Source organism: Pseudopipra pipra, chromosome 4 (assembly GCF_036250125.1).
Source record: "Pseudopipra pipra isolate bDixPip1 chromosome 4, bDixPip1.hap1, whole genome shotgun sequence".
Classification (NCBI taxonomy): domain Eukaryota; kingdom Metazoa; phylum Chordata; class Aves; order Passeriformes; family Pipridae; genus Pseudopipra; species Pseudopipra pipra.
The window spans coordinates 67,983,373-68,001,655 of record NC_087552.1 but is presented as its reverse complement, the minus strand read 5'-3'; the positions used below and the strand labels follow the sequence as shown (position 1 = coordinate 68,001,655).

The window sequence follows — 18,283 nt, the reverse complement described above, 5'->3', positions numbered from 1 at the left end:
CCTGACTGTAGTGTCACAGTTACCACTTAGACATTGCTACCTGCCCAGGGCAGGCAAGGCTTACCTCTGGCAAGGAAAAGGTCTGGGCCCGTGGAAGCATCAGTAGGGCAAATATAAGATATGTTTGCTTTTAAAATGCTTTTTCTGTCTCTTTGTACTTGCTTTTATTAATTCATTTCCATTTCTTTCTCCCTTTGCAGAATACTTGAGGAGCGAGACCGCCTTTCTGGAAGAGTTGGTGTTTGGAAATGGAGATACCATTGAACTTTCCTGTAACACCCAAGGCTCTTCTGTGTCTGTTTTCTGGTTTAAAGATGGTATTGGGATTTCACCTACCAACAGAACTCATATTGGACAAAAACTGTTGAAGATAATCAATGTGTCATATGATGACTCAGGGCTGTACAGTTGCAAGCCAAGGCATTCCAACGAAGTCCTGGGAAACTTTACAGTCAGAGTTACAGGTATGTGCAGAAATACAGCTGTCTCAGTGATTTTTTAATTTTTTATTCATTTATTTATTTTATTTTTGCCCTTTCACGTGTTCAGCACAGATGGTGATTTGTGGCGTTTGTCTGTAGGTCTCTACCTCTCTGGTAACTCCTGACGGTGATTAGACTGACAAAACAAACCAATTGAAGGATGCTTGTGTGTCCATACCAAATGTTAAAGCAGACTTAGAAACGGGGCTAGTCAGATTAAACCCCAAATCCCCCCTAACACTCAAATAGATGCAATGTGCCCCAACGATATGCCTTTGAAGTCTTTTGTGAGTGAATGAACTGTGGCTCAGGGAGGTTAAATGACATTTTCCAGTTTATGTGACAAATCAGTGGCAGAATTATATGTAAAAACTCAGAGTTCCTGAAAACTGTTTCTCTGTTGTAGCTGATAAAATTCTGCCCTCCACCTCTGTTATCACAAGTTGCTAGTTGTTTCAGAAGTAGCTTATCTGTAAACTGTGTGTACCTCAAAGAAGTGCTTCATCAAAGTTACTTGTTGGGATTCATATATTGTAAACGAGTGCTGTGTTAGCAAAGCACATGCTGTCATTTGCTTGGCCACATTTTTTGTCATCAGGACAATAGGGCAAAACAGCTACAAACTGCCCAAGCTTGCATCACTAAACAGAGAGTGCCAGAAAAATCTGTTGTTTCCTGATAGCTAAGGTCGTCTCCATGATTTCAGGCTGATGCATTGGTAGATGGATACTCAGCATCTGCATACTCTGCATCTGTGAGCAGATAGAAAACCTTCTGATGACACAGATAAAAACCCTGAGTTTTTGGAAGAATTAGTCCCTTGTGAATCTAAGGTTTTGAAAACTTTCCTATGCCCTTGTGCTGCTGGAGCTTTTTCAATCATCCTTGAATAGTAGGTCTTTCCTCCAGAAGTTGAGTTCCCTCAGAAGGTAATGGTCTCTGTCTGAAAACCAAACACAGAGATGTTTGTGATTGTGAATCACATCCACTCCATAAAGAGCTTTCTCGTGCCAGCAATAGGATTTTGTGTAAGTGAATCAAACCATCGTGAGAATAAAAGCTTGTTTCAGCAAGCCTTTACCAACATCTGCTTTTCATTGAATGTTACTGGAGATTGCTGTGAATGCTTCAAGGTCATATCAATTAAATGGTTAAAGAAGTATTTGGCCCTTGAAAAGCTTTCTTTAACTAGGTACGATTATTGGAACTATCCAAGGAACTGCAGGTTGTTAGAAATGTTGCTCTCTCTGTTTTTTTCTAAGTGACATTAAAATGCTTTTGAGTTCAAGGGGCAGCAGGGAGGCAGGAGAGGGCAGCTGGTTACACACTCAAATGAAACAGCTGCCAGCCCCAAAAGTTCGTAAAGTGAGAAATTGTTTTTAATAGTGGAAGGACTGATAATCCTGTGCTTTTAAAAAGTTTAAGCCCCTGTATTTTTCCTCTTCGCTAATAATAGCTAATAACAGCTTAAGAACTAGAGAGTAACCTGAACCTGCTTTCTGACAGCATTATGAGTCTTTGATTCTATTAGCCCACTGTCATTACCACCAAAGTGCTGGTAATGTGGGAGTCTCTGTTTTAGCTGTCAGCAGCACTCGTTTTAAACTTTGAAGCCCTGCTTTCTGTGGCAATAGTGGCGCCTCTCGTATGCTCAGATATTTCTTCATAATTAGTATTGATTGCTCAGCGGGGCACTGCAGAGTTGAGATTGTTATCGGAGATCAGTGGTTTGTGTTGCCAATTCTTAAAGGTAACGCTGGCAATTAGCTTAGGTGTCTGGTCAGGTGTTTATGTGGATACCTGATGTTTGGGGCTGGAGTTGTTCTCTATGTTAAAGTGGTTTAAATCTGTACTAACAAACTGGAATTGCTCTAATCTGTTTTCTTAAGTGTGTGAAACTAGGTTAGGTGAGTTTGGAATAGCCAATCTACACGTAAGTTCCATTTTCAGGGATGCTTCCAGATTCCAGGGGCATACGAGGATTTTCAACACAGAGCCATGAGATTTGAGTCTGCAACAAATTGACTGTTCTGCATTGTGCACAGTGAGATGCTTGATGCTGGAAGTAGAGCAAGGAGATGCTGGAGCTGGCATTTCAGGGCTGAGAAACAGGTTGATTAATCTCTTTAAATTTTCTGGTCTCTTTAAAATGCCTCTCTTGACAGACAAGTGTTTTGCTAGTTTACAAAAGTAAACGTACTGTCCCCTTAAAACCTGAGCACTTGGAGAGGATCACAAGTAGAGGCTGCATGCCCAAACTGATCTCCAGCCCTGTTGGCAGAAGCTCTATTTCTGCAACCATTTCATGCACAGAACAGCCTTTGGATTTAGTGACCAAGCAGCATCCCTGTGATGAGCACGGACTGCAGGCTGGTACCAGCCAACAGAGCTTTCAAAATACCCAAGGCTAAACATTATAAAACAGGTGACTAAACAAATTAAGCCCCTTTCCATTCATAATTAAGGCCTTTTTGAGAATATAATCTAGCAGTTCTTGCTGATGCCAATACTTGACAATTTCTGCAAAAGATTGCCATTTAAGTAAATCATAAACAGTTTAGAATTTTTAGTCACCTTTTGAAAAAGGTGATGTTACAGTAACCTAAATAGGACAGTAGCTATGAACATGGGATATTTGGTCTTGAAATTTAAGCTGCACCTCTTATCTTAAACACAAGCAAGGGCAAAGACTTCTCTCAACCTTGCGAAAATGTTTTTGAGTTAGTTTAAAAATTGCTTCTACTCCCTGGTCCTGATGCATTCATTGGAAAGCAGAAGTGAACTTTAATCACATGTTAATATATGGGTAACCAAATCTGAGAGTGCAGAGCTGAGAACGTGCTGGTTTCTCTGTCAATGCTGGTGGGGATTTGGCTCGGTGTCTGCCTTCGCCAGGACTTGAGTAAACCTGCTGGATCAGCCGAAACACCTAAACATCCACTTCACTTTCAGCAAGCCCCATGGCATTTCCCTAGTTCTGCTGCCAGCAGGACCTCAACTGTGGATTTGCAGTTAAGATACGTGCTTGAAGTCGTCTTTGAGACTCTGCCAAAGAGAAGGTGGAAAGCACAATGCGCCCCTGCAGTCTAAGGCAGGGAGATGGCTCCTGTGTTACTTGATTCTATAGATGGTGAATATAGGTCTGAAAGGTCCTTCCAAATTCTGCAGAGAAAAAGTATTTGTTGTTGCCTTTCCTTCTTTTTTCCCCCTCCTCTTCCTTCACCTCCCCCCCCCCTTTTTTTTTTGCCTTTGCATTTTCACCTCCGCCGAGCTGGTCGGAGAACAGCAGAAAACTCAGGTGCATCTCAAAATAAAGGATGTTCTGCCTGGCTTGATCTAAAGTACTGCTTTGCATTTCTGGACACATGTTGAACACTCAGAAAGTTTCCTGTTTTCTAGTGTTTAAGGCCAGGTTCTTTTGCCACTGTCTCAGAATATAAAGGCTGCTGGGTTGATAGCATTTTGCCTTTATTTAAAAGAGGAATTCCTGGAGATAATATAAAGTCAGTGATGTTAAATCTTCAAGACTGAGTACAGTACTGAACTGTACTAAATAGTGTAGACTAAATCAAACACTAAGCTGCTATTTGATAATGGGATTTACATTTAAAGTAGTCATTTGGTGAAGGGAAGAGGGACTGAAACTTTATTGTGGACAGCTTGGAGAAGGTGAGATATTAGACCACATTAAAAGAAATAGTTCAGGATGTTTTGGAAAGACACAGATGGAAAATTCCCACCTGTTAACCTGTATTCAGTTACAGCCTCAAGGTGCCTCTGTGGGAGGAATACAACCCAAGGGAACTGGGTCACAGAGTAGCCATCAAAATGTCAATGGAGAAGTTCAAAAGCTTTGGTCTTAGTGGTTGAACAATGAGTTAATGAAAGGAGACATGGCAGGACTATATTGAGTTAAAATTAAAATGCAGGGAAAGTGAATTAGAAATGCTGACCTGTAGCTCTGAGACATGGCTCAAATAAAAAGTCTTCAGAGTGAATGCTAGAGGGGGAAAAAAAAAGCAGTCAGACAGCTTGTTCTGCGAAAAGAAACTTTCCATTTTGGAATATCTTTTGTATTTATTAGGAGAAGAGCATTTCACACAGGAAGAAGTATTTGGCATGGGACCCCAGTTTCTGGTTGCAGAGCACTGGCAAACTCATGACACCTCTCTCCCAGTTCAGAAAGCTCCTGGCTAGTTGTCCCTGGCCCAGCAGCATCAGAGGGATAGGCTGGTGGAGATGCAGGGAAGGGTGACCCATCAGTTGATTGTCCTCCCTTGCTGGAACCCACCATGACACCAACAGCCTCATCCAGCATGGTGTTCCCACATACCATCCTCTTTCTGCTTCACTTCTTTTTCTGTGTTCTCCCAGATTCTCCTTCGTCGGGTGATGATGAAGATGACGACGATGAGTCAGAAGATACAGGTAATTTGTTTTTCTGGGGTACAGAGGCCTTTTCTTTCAAGGGGATGTGGCTCCCAAGCGGTGCAGCTCATCTGGATGTTCATGTGGTTGGACAGCAGCTCGTTCTTTGTGTTGAAGTCAGTGACCTTAGGGTGGTACCATGATGATGTTTATCTAAAAATTTAGAAATAGCTGCCAGAGTGGTATAGCTGCTGTGGAATCCTACAGCAGCAGTTGTGTATTTTGGAGACTCAATGCTGCAAATCTGAATTGATGAGTAGTTATAAATCCTCCTTGCATGCAAATCCAGACAAACCCATTTACCATATTTATTTTTTTTTTACTACACTGACATTACACGAGTGTCATACCATTTCAAACCTTGGACTGCTTTACTTTTAACTGTTCCGATTCTGGTCCTTACCAGCATCTTGGCTGGAATCAGAGCATAAAATTTACACTAGCCAAGGGCCAAATTTACTGATGCCATAAGTGAGAGCAACCCCTTTGGATTTACTGGCTTTTTCTTTTTTCTCATGTGGAGAAGGGAGTCCCAGGACAGAGCCTCTCGGTGCTTTTCTCTGAATCTCTTTCAATCCTAGTGCTGGTTTCTTTAACTGCAATAGCATTAATCAGGATCATTACATGCTTCAGAGGCATTAGCGTTGCATTTTATTCTGCTCTTTATATTTCTGCAAAGTGAGCTGCCCGGGTGTATGTGTTTTAATAAATAAATGTCTTGTATTTGAACTCCTAATCAGCTACGTACACTGGCAGAAGTTCAACACGACTGGAAAATCTCTCCTGCCCATAGTGTTGGACATGCAGGACTCTTTCAAACGTAATAAGTTCATAGCGCTGTCATACAGTATGTGGGCAGTAATGGTAAGTTATAGTGCCAGGAGACCCGTCAACAGCAGTTAGTGGTTTTATGATAGCTTCTAATTAAGGACTGGACCCTGGGAGGTGACAAGCACCTTTGCAGAGCTGCTCAGGGCTCGTGGTGCCTGCTGAAACATGGTACAGGCAGAGGGAAGGTCTGGTTTGGTCAGGATTTGTTCCTGCTGCAGAGCAGCTTCTGATGAGCACATCTAATCGTTCAGTACATTTTTTTTATGTGGTTTGTAGAGAACTCGATCTCTTAGCAACAGGTATCACAAAACATCAGCTGGTTTATGGTACAGAAAGACGTTTCTCTTCACTGAAAAGGAAAACACACGTTTCTCCGCATGTATTTATAGCCTGTTTTCTGGGTCTTCTTGACTTCGGGTTGTCTCTTTTTTTAGACCTGATGGCTGGCTTTCCTGAAGGGTCTCATTGTAAAAAGTGGGATTCTCTTCTGCTTTAAAAATGGTTGGTTAGCTTAACGTGTCTGTGTGGTGAAACCTCATGGCATTTTGTGACGTGGATGTGCTTTATGTTGCTTTCTTTGACATCAGATCCTCCATCTGACCTTCGCAGATCTCTTGAATCTGGGGAGCCATGCTGTTAACCCTGGTACCACCACTGTTGGGACATCCCGCCAGGAATAGGGGCTGCAGGACCATCCCAGGCAGGCAGGCACAATGTAGCCAGTGCCATGTCCTCTGGAGAGCCCAAAGGCCTGGGTCCTCCATCTCCTGTGGCAAAATGTGCCCTACTAATGGGGCGTATGAGCCCCTGCATGGCCATTAGACATAGCTGGTCAGTAGTTAGAGGAGGAAAGGCAACAAACACACTTTCATGCAAAAGAAAAAACCGTAGAAACATAGGATGGTCAGGGTTGGAAGAGACCTTAAAGATCATCTAGTCAATATAACTGATAGTGTTTCATATTTAGGGGTAGTTAATTCATCCAAGACTGGCTCATTGGATGTTGCCATACAGTACATCACTGAATAAAATGATTGTGCCCTGCCCCTTGTGATGATAAGTTACTTTTCTGTCTTAATTGTGTTACTCAAGAGAGTTTCTTATCCTCATATAATGGAGAGCTTGGAAAGCTGGTTCCCATAGCGTCATGAGTTTGAAGCCAATATTACTAGTTTTAGGGTTTGATGAGCTGGAAATACTAAAGCAAGAGGATGAGAGGAAATTTGTCCTAAAAGAAGTTAATATTTGGTTCAAAAAGTCTTGGAGAGCATAGAGACAGGCCCTCCACATGGAGTGGCCTGCTCTGCTCACCGTCCTTCAGGCTTCCTCTCTGAAGGGCAGTACAGAAACAGGGCACCCCTTAGGGATGAGCGGCAGAAAAGTATAAGGAGGAGCTTCAGCGCCTTCAAATCATCAGCCTGTTTGTTGCAACCTTGTCACAAACCATTATCCACCTTTGCAAAAAGAGGCTTTCCAATACCTCTGTTCTCTACAGCTGTTTTTCCTGGCCCTGAAACAAAAACAAAACTCCCTTTTCACACGCTGCACTTCTGCCCCAGTGCTCCCTACCCCTCTGTATCTGTTTGTTTGGAGCCCCCACTGCGCAGCCCCAGCACCTTCAAAGAGCCCCTATAATCTCCAATTAAATCTCGCTGTGTCCTAGGAGGCGTCAGCTGGGGAAATTACACAATTAGGGTTGATTCTGTCTGCCACAGAATTTGGTGGCAGCTCCTAATTGCTAAATGAGCGCTCGGTTGTATTAATTATTCCAAGTATCGCTCTCAGTTTTTTTTAATTGGTCATTCCAGTTGGATGGGTGGCCGGTGTCTTTGACGAACAAAATGGACCATCAGGCTTAGTGTTTGATGATGGGAAAGGGCCTGTGATAATGTTTGTGGGTCCCTTTTTTTTTTTTTTTCACACCTGCACATGCAAAACCATTGCCGGTAATTAATTTAGAGAGAGCAGGTCTAGAAACTTTTCCTGTCTTTCATCCTTCCTCCTTTCCCGCTCCCAAAAGTCTCTGGAGCTTTGCAAGCTTTGCTTGAAAAGAAGAGTTAGCAACATTTTCAGCCCCTTAAAAAGTGGTAATGAAAGGACTCAGGGGGCAGAGCAAACCAAAAGCAGGGATGTTTTGTTCGCTGCTCCAGCAAGTGAGAACAAAGGCACTGTTTTCAATGTGTAGACGCTTTCTTCCAGTTCCAGTTTGACTGGAGAGCGGTGCCCCGTTTGAGTCTTGGCACATTAATCCAGGGGTGCCCAGCCCTGGCAAGCCCTGAATCTCACAGAAGAGCACCCAAACGAAGGGAAAGCACTCAGGGAAGAAGCTGTGTCTAATTGCAGGAGGCAGGAGCGAATCCTGCCTTTGCTCCATATGGAGAATATCCCCAGCTGGAAACTTTCCTGGGCTCCTTCTTGCTTGTCTCTGATGTCCGATAGCAAAATCTCCCTTGGCTTCAGTGACAGCATTTGCAGCCAGTGAGTTGATGGGTCTCCTGTGGGATTCAAACTCATCTTTTGAGTGAGAAAATGGGGTAAAACATCACCCTGCAGCACACACAGCTGGTGTGGAAAGGGTAAGGATCCCAAAAAGCACAGCACAAGGAGGCCCCTGGTCCTGGCAGGGTGGTGACCATGCGATCCAGTTACACCCCAGTGCCCAGTGAGTGTCACGGGCACCATAAAATGGAATTTATTGTAGGCAGATATGTTAATCAGACAACAAACAGCAGGTTATTTGTCTGCCCTCCTTAGTGGCAGCAAAGGGGGACTTTTCCATCTGTGCCTGGCCTTTCCCATAACTCTCCCCTGTAGCCCTGTGAAGTCCCCAGGAAATCGGGGTGCATCTCCAAAAGGAAGCGTTCGGACAGAAAACAGCCCGTGCTTCAGAAACCAGAGACCAGACGTCTCCCAACGTGGTTTTTGGAGCTCCCTCCTCTTCAGCCTTCACAACACCACCCCAAGTGTCCTCCTCCACATTTACTCCCCTGCTGCTGCCTGGGGTTTTGCCCGGCCTTTGCTTGGTTTCTGCCCTTTCCAGTTCATCTGATAGCAAAAGCATTTTACCATCAAGACCTGCTCTTTCTTCAGGGATTGCACACACTCTTCTAACATTTTTTGAGGATATTCCCCATTTTTGTTCAGTTCTACCATTTGGAATGGTAGATGTCTACCTGATGTCCCAGTTTGGCCCACATTTTCACATAGTATTTGAGGCCTCCCCTGAATGTGTCATGTGTTCAGAGCGAAGTTTTTAGCTGGGATTTTGCAGGAGCATGGGAATTGCGGGGATTCCTCCTTTTGTTGCTGCTTGTGCCAGCCGTTCCCCTGCCGTATCCAGTGCCATCCTGGCAAGAAAAGGGCCCTTAAGCAGTTTCGTTGTTTGAAAAATGAGGCGCGTACGCGGGATGGGTGAGCACAGATCCCTCTGATACGTGGGGCTGACTCTGATAGGCATCACAGAGCATTGTGCAAGGGAGGCTGAGGGCAGATGCAAACCCTCAGTACTGGATTTCCCTCCCTGGGACAGCATTACTGAGGTATCTACATCCAGTTGCAGAGGTGTGAAAGCAGATAAACCATGAGAGCCATGTCTCCAGCAAATGGAGGGCCTTCTGGATGTAGCTCCTGACATCCAGATCATCATGGTCAGGTGGGCTTTGCAAGGACAGAGGACCACGAGGAGAGTGTTAGTAGGTGCTAAAAATAGGTGGGTGCACGGATTGCCCTGACTGAGCTTTATGACCTTGCCTGCAAATATCCCTAGAGCTGGAATGCAGCAGGGAGCCTGTGTAGGGGACACTGGGGACTTAAACCAAGGTGGGGTCATCACTGACTTACCTGGAATTGCAACAAAATGTGTGTCATGGAGCCAAATGCACTAGGGCTAAGTGCACCTGGGGAGTGCTGGAGAAAGGAGGGAGCTCCTGTGCATCTCAAAGGCATTCAGCAAGAGGTACAACTTTGTACACAGTTGTCATTAAGGGGAAGGGGATTACAGAGGCTTCAGAGTAGTGCTGAGATGGGGCTGTGATGCTGGATGGTGATTATCCTGAGCATCGTCACTGCTGCAGGAGAGACCAGCAGTGATGCTTTCCCAACAGCCTTGGCAGCCATTGTGTTCTCCAAGACAATTCTTGAAGGGCCAGCACCTTCAGTTTGTCTTGGCCAGAAGCACACAAGTCTCTGCAACTGGTGGGTTTGGGTGCTCCATGTCTGAGCACTTCCTGCACATCTGGAGAAGATGCCATTTACCCTCCTTGGCCTCCTTTTTGCCTCCTTTATAGCCCAAACACTGCCCCCCCAGTGCCAAACACATTGCCCCCATCTCCCTTTGGCCTCAGCATGGAGCACAGATCTGGGGGGCTGGATGTGACCCCAGTGTGGCAGGAGAAACACAGCATGTACAGCTCTGCAGTGTTTCCTTTAGCAGAAATGAAAGCTCAGGAGGCTTTTTTAAAAAACTTTTTCTTTCTTCTAAGTATAATGAGTTTGCTGCTGCTGCTGCCTTAATTTGGAGTTAATATGTAATGTTTGTAACACAGCCAAGGAACGTAGCTGTACTTGAGGCAGATTATAAAAAGTATCTCATGCTAACACTGGTGTTTTAAAACTTATCCCTGTTCAAAGGTAACATGAATCTTTAAAACTAAAATCACTCGTACTTACAGAACATAAACATGATAAACCAGTTTGGCGCTGGCGCGTTTTTTTCTTTCCTTCCCTTAAGGAGGCTACACTACGTTTGTACTCACTGAGGAGGAACATTTTCCAGTGCACTCAGCTCACACTTTTTCTCTGCTCCCTTGCTGGCCCATCAGCATTCTTTTACAGTTCTAACGTCTTTCTGCTGTTTATGCTTCTTGGCTACTATTGTCTGTATCTTTTTACGTGCTGAAGCCAGGTTCTCATCCTGGTCTGGGATAACTCTACTTGTTGATTTAAAAGCAGCCACTTTAGATTTATACTGGCATTACCAAGACAAGAACCTGGTCATGAACCTTTCATCACAAAGCCAAAATGCAAACACCCTGTCTATGTCTATGAGAGTCATTTAGCTGGAAAGCATTTCTGTGTCATTTATCTTGACTGCAGCAGGTAGCAATTTAACTGTCACTTCGCACATGCCAAATCCTCCTCAAATGCATCTGCTCACCAGCTGATATCCTCTGTGGCAGAAAGGGGCCTGTTCAACTTGGTTTTTCCTTTCTCAGGTGTCCCCTTCTGGACCCGGCCAGATAAGATGGAGAAGAAGCTGCTGGCAGTTCCCGCCGCCAACACCGTTCGCTTCCGATGCCCAGCGGGTGGAAACCCAACTCCTTCCATCTACTGGCTGAAAAACGGCAAAGAGTTCAAAGGGGAGCATAGGATTGGGGGCATTAAGGTAAGGACTTGGTTTGGATCTCAGTTTTTGTTAGTAGTTTTCTACCAACTATAAAATTGTATTTCACAGCGATTAACGTTGGTGGGTGTAAGAGCGCTGTCCTGACTGTGTAGAAACAAGGGTGGTTCCTGCACCCTTAGGAATTGCTTGACACCAGAGTTTTAAAAAGGACTGCTGTCCTTTGGGATTGAAGGCTAATTCCTTCTGAGTTTGTCTATAGTGGTCATTCAGGGAGTAGGTAGAAATGGGGCTGGGTATATGGTTGCATTGTGAACAATGATAAAAATGCAACAGCAGAAACTTCTGTCCTAATTTCTGGAGATCAGCCCAGTGCATTGAGATGTGTTAGACCAAGCTGTAGCTACTCCCAGCTTTCAAGGAAAACCTGTTCAGTATCCTTTGAAGGTATAGGAAGGACCTCACCAAAGAGCTGGACACTCATGCTGGTAGTCATTAACATTTTTGTGGTATAAATCACTGACCCTTGGTCAAGCGTTGGATTCCCTTGTAGCCAGAGTAATAGCATCTGCTCCTTGGCTGTTTCCTCCTGCCTTTCTACCATGAGGTGTTCTGGAAAATGCTCTGGCTCATGTTTATAGGTGGAGCTCAGGGACACTAAACCTTAATGCAGTCGAACTATTTAATTGGCCATAAGTTTCTGTGCTACTGTATATGATGAATTATGGCAGGATTTTAAAAGGAAAATCAGCTTTTCTCTGGTTTTGTTGTTGTTGTTACTACTTAAGGTGACAGTAAGACTCTTTTACTCTTTTTTTGTTTTATTTGGGAAGAACAAAACTGGCAGCAGCTGATTATAACAAAATCATCATAGCAGGAGGACTCCTAAGCAACAATTTTTGTCTGCACTGTGCCAGCCCTGACATATCCCTGGGCTGCTGCTCAGGAGAGAAGGTGACTTGTAGGAAAGCACTTTCATCAGTACTTGGAATAGCTATGTGCTGATGCCTGCCACATCCGTAGTGTTTTGAAGGGGCACCAGGCATGCAAAGCGTGCCGTGCTCCAGAAACCAGAGAAGGATTCAAAAAAGCCCTCCCTCCCCACAGTTTTGGGCTGTTTCTTTCCTGTTAGCTCAGACCTGTTCCTGAAAGAGCCTTTTGTGATTGCTTCAGTGAAGGCTTTGAAGCTCCCTCCTCAGTCCTGTCCCTACTCCAACCGGGATGAGGCTGAGAGCATGCTCAGGTTTGGATCTTCTGAAAAGTTATGGAGGAAAAAGAAGTGGGGAGTCGGCTCCTGTGGGTAAACTGCTTTTCGGCAGATGACATTCACAAAGCACAAGCATCTTTTACTAATTGCAGGCTGTAAGGATCATCATGAAGTGTTTTCAGCCTTGCGTGCGCCACTCCAACGGCTTTTCACTAAACTATGTGACATCAGCTGCACTAAATTATGCTTGCAGAATAAAATCTAAAGCTGAAAGCAATTCCCCTACCCACTTTCCAGGAGTTTTAATCTATCTTTGAGTTTAAATTGACACGTTTAATCCTCTGCAACATGGTAGTGAGTCTTTGGCATCGCTGTACTTTGTGTCTCTAGGGACACCTTCCAGCAACAAGCCAATGCTTAAAAGAGCTTTTGAAGGCAATGTCAGGCCAATTACAGGAAGATTGGTTTAAGCTCTCTATCTGTCTAGGTGTAGTTCTTTGTCCCATTCTTCATATAAAGACATCTCTCTCTCTCTGTAATTTTCCTTCCTTTATTTGCTTGCTTTTGCTCATGGGCCGCAGTTAGGTGTAAGTAGTCTAGTATAAATCTCATCCAGTATAAATATACTGATAGGTATCAGCTGAGATTTGAACCAGAAAAGGAGATTGAAAACCTGCTCGGTATCTCATGTATTTAAGATTTAAATTCCCTGTTACAACTTAACTTCATAACAGGATTAGGCAGCTTGAAAAGAATGGGCAAGATCCAGATCTGGCAGAGTTTGGTTGGCTTACTTCATCTCGAGGTCTGGTCTTAACCCAGAAATCCCTGAGCTGGGAATGTTCTCATTTGTTTTCAGTGCATGGAAGAGTTTAAATGTTGATTGTGAGAAGTCTGTTGTCAGCAAATGAAAGCTGACCACTCTTCCACGTCTGATGCTTGCACATGGCATTTAGACCCTGTGTGACTGCTGGGCGTAAAGCCTGCAAGAGAGAAGGGTGAGTGTTGAAAACATGAAGGGCAGGCTAACCTAGTTTTGTTACAGTTCATCCTTAACTGGTAAAGAAATTCATATGACTTATCATATGAAATTTCCTAAAGAGCATTAATGGTTAAATCCTTGTTGGAATCTCTAATATCATAAGCCTGTGTGTGTTAAATGACCCTAGAAGGGAAGATTGAGGGGGAGGGGAGATGGAGGATTATCCCTTCCCCAGACCACTGCACTAACTTGCATACCAGTCTGGCAAACACAAGGTTCCAAGTGTGTCTGCAAATGTTTGTTTCACAAGGAGCCAAGAATGACAACACCAAATAAACCAGAGGGATTTCCAGTATCTCACCCACTTGATTAATGCCTACACTAAGTCACTTCATGTTTCTAGTATTCTTTCGAGTGCAGTGACTATTCTAACTTGGGAACATCCCATTTTATTATCCTTTAAATCGGTCATTCTCAACCTTAAAAAACCAAATTTGTTGCTTCTCAAAGGGTTTCCAAACAAGTTCTACCCTGTAAGTCTGTGCCCCCAGATTCTTCTCTCTGTTCAGAGTCCAAAGTCCCCATCACAAACATGAGGAAGTTCTTTGAAAGTGTCATATAAGTTCATCCTTAATAAAACAACTAATTTGGACCTGATTTTATAATACAGGTCTGACTAGGGAGTCATCCATGTGTCTGGAGCCCCATTTCCTTGAAGTAGCTCCTAGGGGTTCAACATGCAAACACTTTGCAATGCTGAAAAGTGGATTAAAAGAGGCCTTTAGACACAACTATGAGACAAGCCAGTATGGAAATGAGCCACTGAACAGCCACAAATTTGCATTGAAACTTCCGAGACAGTCTGGTATGTTCAGCTGTGAACTTGGGGTCCAGGCTCTCTGTTCTCAGAGCTTCTCTTACCCTGTAATTGCCACACAGTTACAGAGATGCAGCAAATGGGATGTTGCTCTACAAAAGGTGTAATGTTGGTTCTGCTCTGAGCTCTTCCATTTGTGCTGTCCTGGGTGGGCAGAGGTGCAGTCAGACCTGACCAGAGATCTGCCACAGCTGAAATGTGTGTGCAGGCTGTTTAGCCCCAGCCTCCTGTTACATATAGCCTGAAATGAAAGGAAATGCTATATCAGTGGTCTCTGAAAAGTGGGGTGCTCAGCAGTGCTGTTTTCAGGGATGCAGAGATCTACAGAGCTTTGTTAAAATGACTTTTGCTTGCGCATCTTGCAACTTAAGCTGTCTAGTCCTATGATTTTAAACCTTCTCTTTGCAGAATTCTGGCTTTGATTGCAACTTGGCCCTTTAAAGGGAAGCATGTGGATGCAATTTATGTGTAGCGCAAGAGGTTAAATGACTTCATATTTGAGTTCACCTGCTGCAGCAAGAAACCTCCAGGAGCAATTACACCCTTGTTTTTTCCATCAGCCCTTGACATACTATAGCACAGTGCTATTGTAATCTCCTGCTTCTGTGTCCTTGGGGTCACCTTCAAAACATTTAATAAAGTGAAATGTTCTGCTTTGGGTGGCAGAAGGCATCAAATTAATATCCAGAGATTTGGAGAGCTTTCATATACTATGCCCCCTGAAGTCATCTTTGTTTCTGTTGGTTGCTTTCTGTATTAATTCAAGATTTGCTTTCCGTATCCGTTATTTCCTTTATAGTCATTAGAGACAAACATTCTAGCTGAGATCACAGGGCAGCAGGTCAAGGTGGAGACATGGGTTGTGCTTTCCCTTCTGCTACTGAACAACCCTTCTTAACATGAGCCACATCCAGAAAACCAGCTAGTATAGAACTCTGTGCCAAAATAGAAGGGCTGACCAAGCATCCTAGGGACCAGACTTGAGGCTGGACATGTTTTCTCCTGTTTCTTATAGGGAATTTAGGGGACTGACTCAGTTATAGACATCCATTTCTGTTCAGACAGATGCAGTGACCTGTTGCCTCTATAACACACACATTTTAAAATATATTATAGGTGGGGTGAGAAGTATGATTTTATTGTTTATAGTCTTCTTATGGATTATATGTAGCAGTTGGTAAAGGTCTACAGCAGTTGGTAAAGGTCTACACTGAGAGTACAATGTTTTGAGCTGACAGAGCCTCTGGACCAGAGTGGCAGAGGGGACCAGCAGATTGGAGTTATCTTACCTGATGCCTTCTGAAGTCATTATTCGAATGAGAGGTGCCATGTTCAGCTGTCAGCTGGTTTCATTATTGTGGTTATTGTGGAAGCATGTAGAAGTCCCCATTGAAATCTCAGTGTGTTAACTTATGTTGCATCATTTTTTCATTGGTCTTAATGCCTTTTCTCAGACTTTAAAGACCCTTGTAATGGGTCCTTGTGATGTTCAGGCCTACTCTGGAGTCCGTTCATGCTGGCCAAGTATGTAGAAGCCCACTGATTGTTCACTGGTTTTAATGGTCTGGTGATGAGGGTGCTTGACCACAAACTTGATGGTTTGTTTTCTTCTAGTTGCGACACCAGCAGTGGAGCCTGGTGATGGAGAGTGTTGTGCCGTCAGATCGAGGGAATTACACCTGTGTTGTGGAGAACAAATATGGAAGCATTAGGCACACGTACCAGCTTGATGTATTAGGTGAGATTTCACTGTTTTCTCTCTACAGCTGATCTGTGGTGGTGGTGTTGAATAGCTTCACGATAGGGTATGAGAAGCAGGAGCGCTTAGTTTCTTTCCCAAGGTGCTGGATCATGTGTCTTCTAAAAGCAACAACAAACTTCTTTTTGGCCAATAATTCAGGCTCAGAACTATGATTAGTAAATTACTTAGCCAGTCTACAGAGGGGCCAGAAAAGGAATGGCAGGGCTGAAGTGCCTCTTCTGTTCCCTGGTGGTTCTTCTCTGTTTGGCTTGAGAAGCACTGGGTAGGGCAGTGGTCAGGACACCTGTGGGGAACAAAACTTTTTTGCACCCTTTTTGCTGAAAAGCCAGCAGATAGAGGTTTTAGAGGAGAATACTGGCTGGAAGAAGGACAAGTAAAAGGATTTCTTCTCTTTTCTGTTTTTCAGAAAGGTCACCCCACCGACCCATCCTGCAAGCAGGGCTCCCTGCCAACCAGACCGTGGTGGTAGGGAGCAATGTGGAGTTTCACTGCAAGGTCTACAGTGATGCCCAGCCTCATATCCAGTGGCTGAAACACGTGGAAGTCAATGGCAGCAAGTATGGACCCGATGGGACCCCATATGTCACGGTGCTGAAGGTTGGTACATGCTCCTTCTTCTCGCCCTCAGGGCAGTCCTTCTGTAAGTCTGTGCCGTGGAACACTCTGCATTTTGGAGGGAATACAGCAAAAATGTCCTAAAATCAATGTTCCAAACTCTTCTGTTTGCCAGAGATAACACTACTACTGTAGTGGCAGAGATAAGCAAAGTAGTTGAAAGAGCTGAGGTAATTGTGAGAAATGCAGCATAATAAAGGAGCTGTCAGATTGCACTTGACCTAAAATTGTAAAAATAACTTTTTTTTACAGCTTCAATAGAGGTATTTTCAGGGCTTGTTAAAATAAAAGGCTCCCGACTAAAACACATTCTTCCTTTTCCAAATAAAGGTACTGCAACATGCACATACTAAATAATGCTGAACAACCAGCACCTGAGAGCCAAGATAGTCTTGTTCCACCCACTAACATTTGTGAACGTTGCTATTATCCGTGCTCAGGAAAACTTTTTTTTTTAATTGAATAAAAACTCACATAGTAAGACTTTACTTTGCTAAAATGCTTTCTTGAAAGGGAACTTGCAGATTACAGCTAGAACAAAGCCAGAGGGTCTGGTTCTCCTCAACCAATATAAATATAAGAAGTAGGGAATAGAGAATGAAAAGACATTGGACCTCAAAAATCCGTTTTCTTTTTAAATAATTAAGGACATCATGTGTTGGTGTTTATTAAAATATATAGGGCAAAATGGAGTTTTTCTGACTCTGCAGTTCATGCTGAAGGCAGATTTTATCTCTGCAGCTTCAAGCTGAGGTTGTCCTGTGTGTGGACATTCCCCATGCTCATCCTTCTGCACACACCCTTCTTCTCTTTGTATGAAGTTTAAGAAAAAAACAAACACTTATCAGACAGTATCTACAAAACTGTAACTCAGCCAGATACATGATAATAAAAGCCAGAGACCCTGGAAATAATTACACAGATTGAAATAACAGATTGGTTGGAAGAAATGGTTGGAGACAGTTCTTCAGGACTGGCAACATGTGCTTCTCACAAGTTGATAAAACTTTTTATTTCTCGCCATCTCTCCAAATGTGTTTGAATTATGCATATTTGAATTTCCCCCTGGTTTCACAGCCCAGTACCAAGCTCTGAATAGCTGGTTGTGTCACATGCCATCTCGTATAGTCTCCAAGCTCTGTGTGTGGTCTCCCCGTGGGATAAAAAGTGCTACCTTTTGGAAGTTTGCAGAGCCGCTGCGAACAGTGCCTTGTGTCACAAGCACAAGCTCCCATTTTGCTGTGGCAAAGAACATATAAATAGTCCGTATAAATAGTGTTTTAAAATTAAGTTGGAGCGGCACCGGGGTGGCTAGGTAATTAGAATTGCCAAATACCTTCTCTTCTGTGAACGGCAAAGGCTCCACATTCCTCGAAGGGGAGCACAGGCAGGCGTTTGAAAGCACAAGTTTTGTTTGGTTTTATGTTTTTTGCTGAATAGGACCAGCACACGTCTATTTACTACTTCTGGTTAATCAGGAATGCTTTGAATTGTATTAATGCCGGCATCAGCACTGGGGCACGGAGCATTTCCATTTTGGGATGCATCTTTTGTGTGCCAGCACTGGGCCTCCACAGAGTTGTGTCAGGCCCAGCTTTGCAGGGATTTTTTTTTTTTTTAAATGTATGTGTGCTTGTTTTTTATAAATAAATATCTGATAAAATGATCTCACTGTCATCTTGGGGCTCTCTCCTGCCCCATGCTGTGCTGCCTGCAGGGAGATAAGGGATTTTTTATCAGCCTGCCCTTCCCTTCTGC

General features: G+C 43.7%; 1 protein-coding gene across 4 annotated transcripts in view; it reads left to right on the top strand.

The window, feature by feature from the left end:
• FGFR3 (fibroblast growth factor receptor 3) overlaps positions 1–18,283 on the top strand; it is a 56,041-nt gene that overhangs the window by 21,010 nt on the left and 16,748 nt on the right. For all 4 annotated transcript variants that reach the window (XM_064653437.1, XM_064653436.1, XM_064653435.1 and 1 more), the window contains exons 3-7: positions 201–464; positions 4,857–4,910; positions 10,955–11,124; positions 15,763–15,886; positions 16,317–16,507. In XM_064653437.1, the coding sequence (XP_064509507.1) occupies positions 201–464; positions 4,857–4,910; positions 10,955–11,124; positions 15,763–15,886; positions 16,317–16,507 (803 nt within the window). The remainder of the gene's footprint in view (positions 1–200; positions 465–4,856; positions 4,911–10,954; positions 11,125–15,762; positions 15,887–16,316; positions 16,508–18,283) is intronic.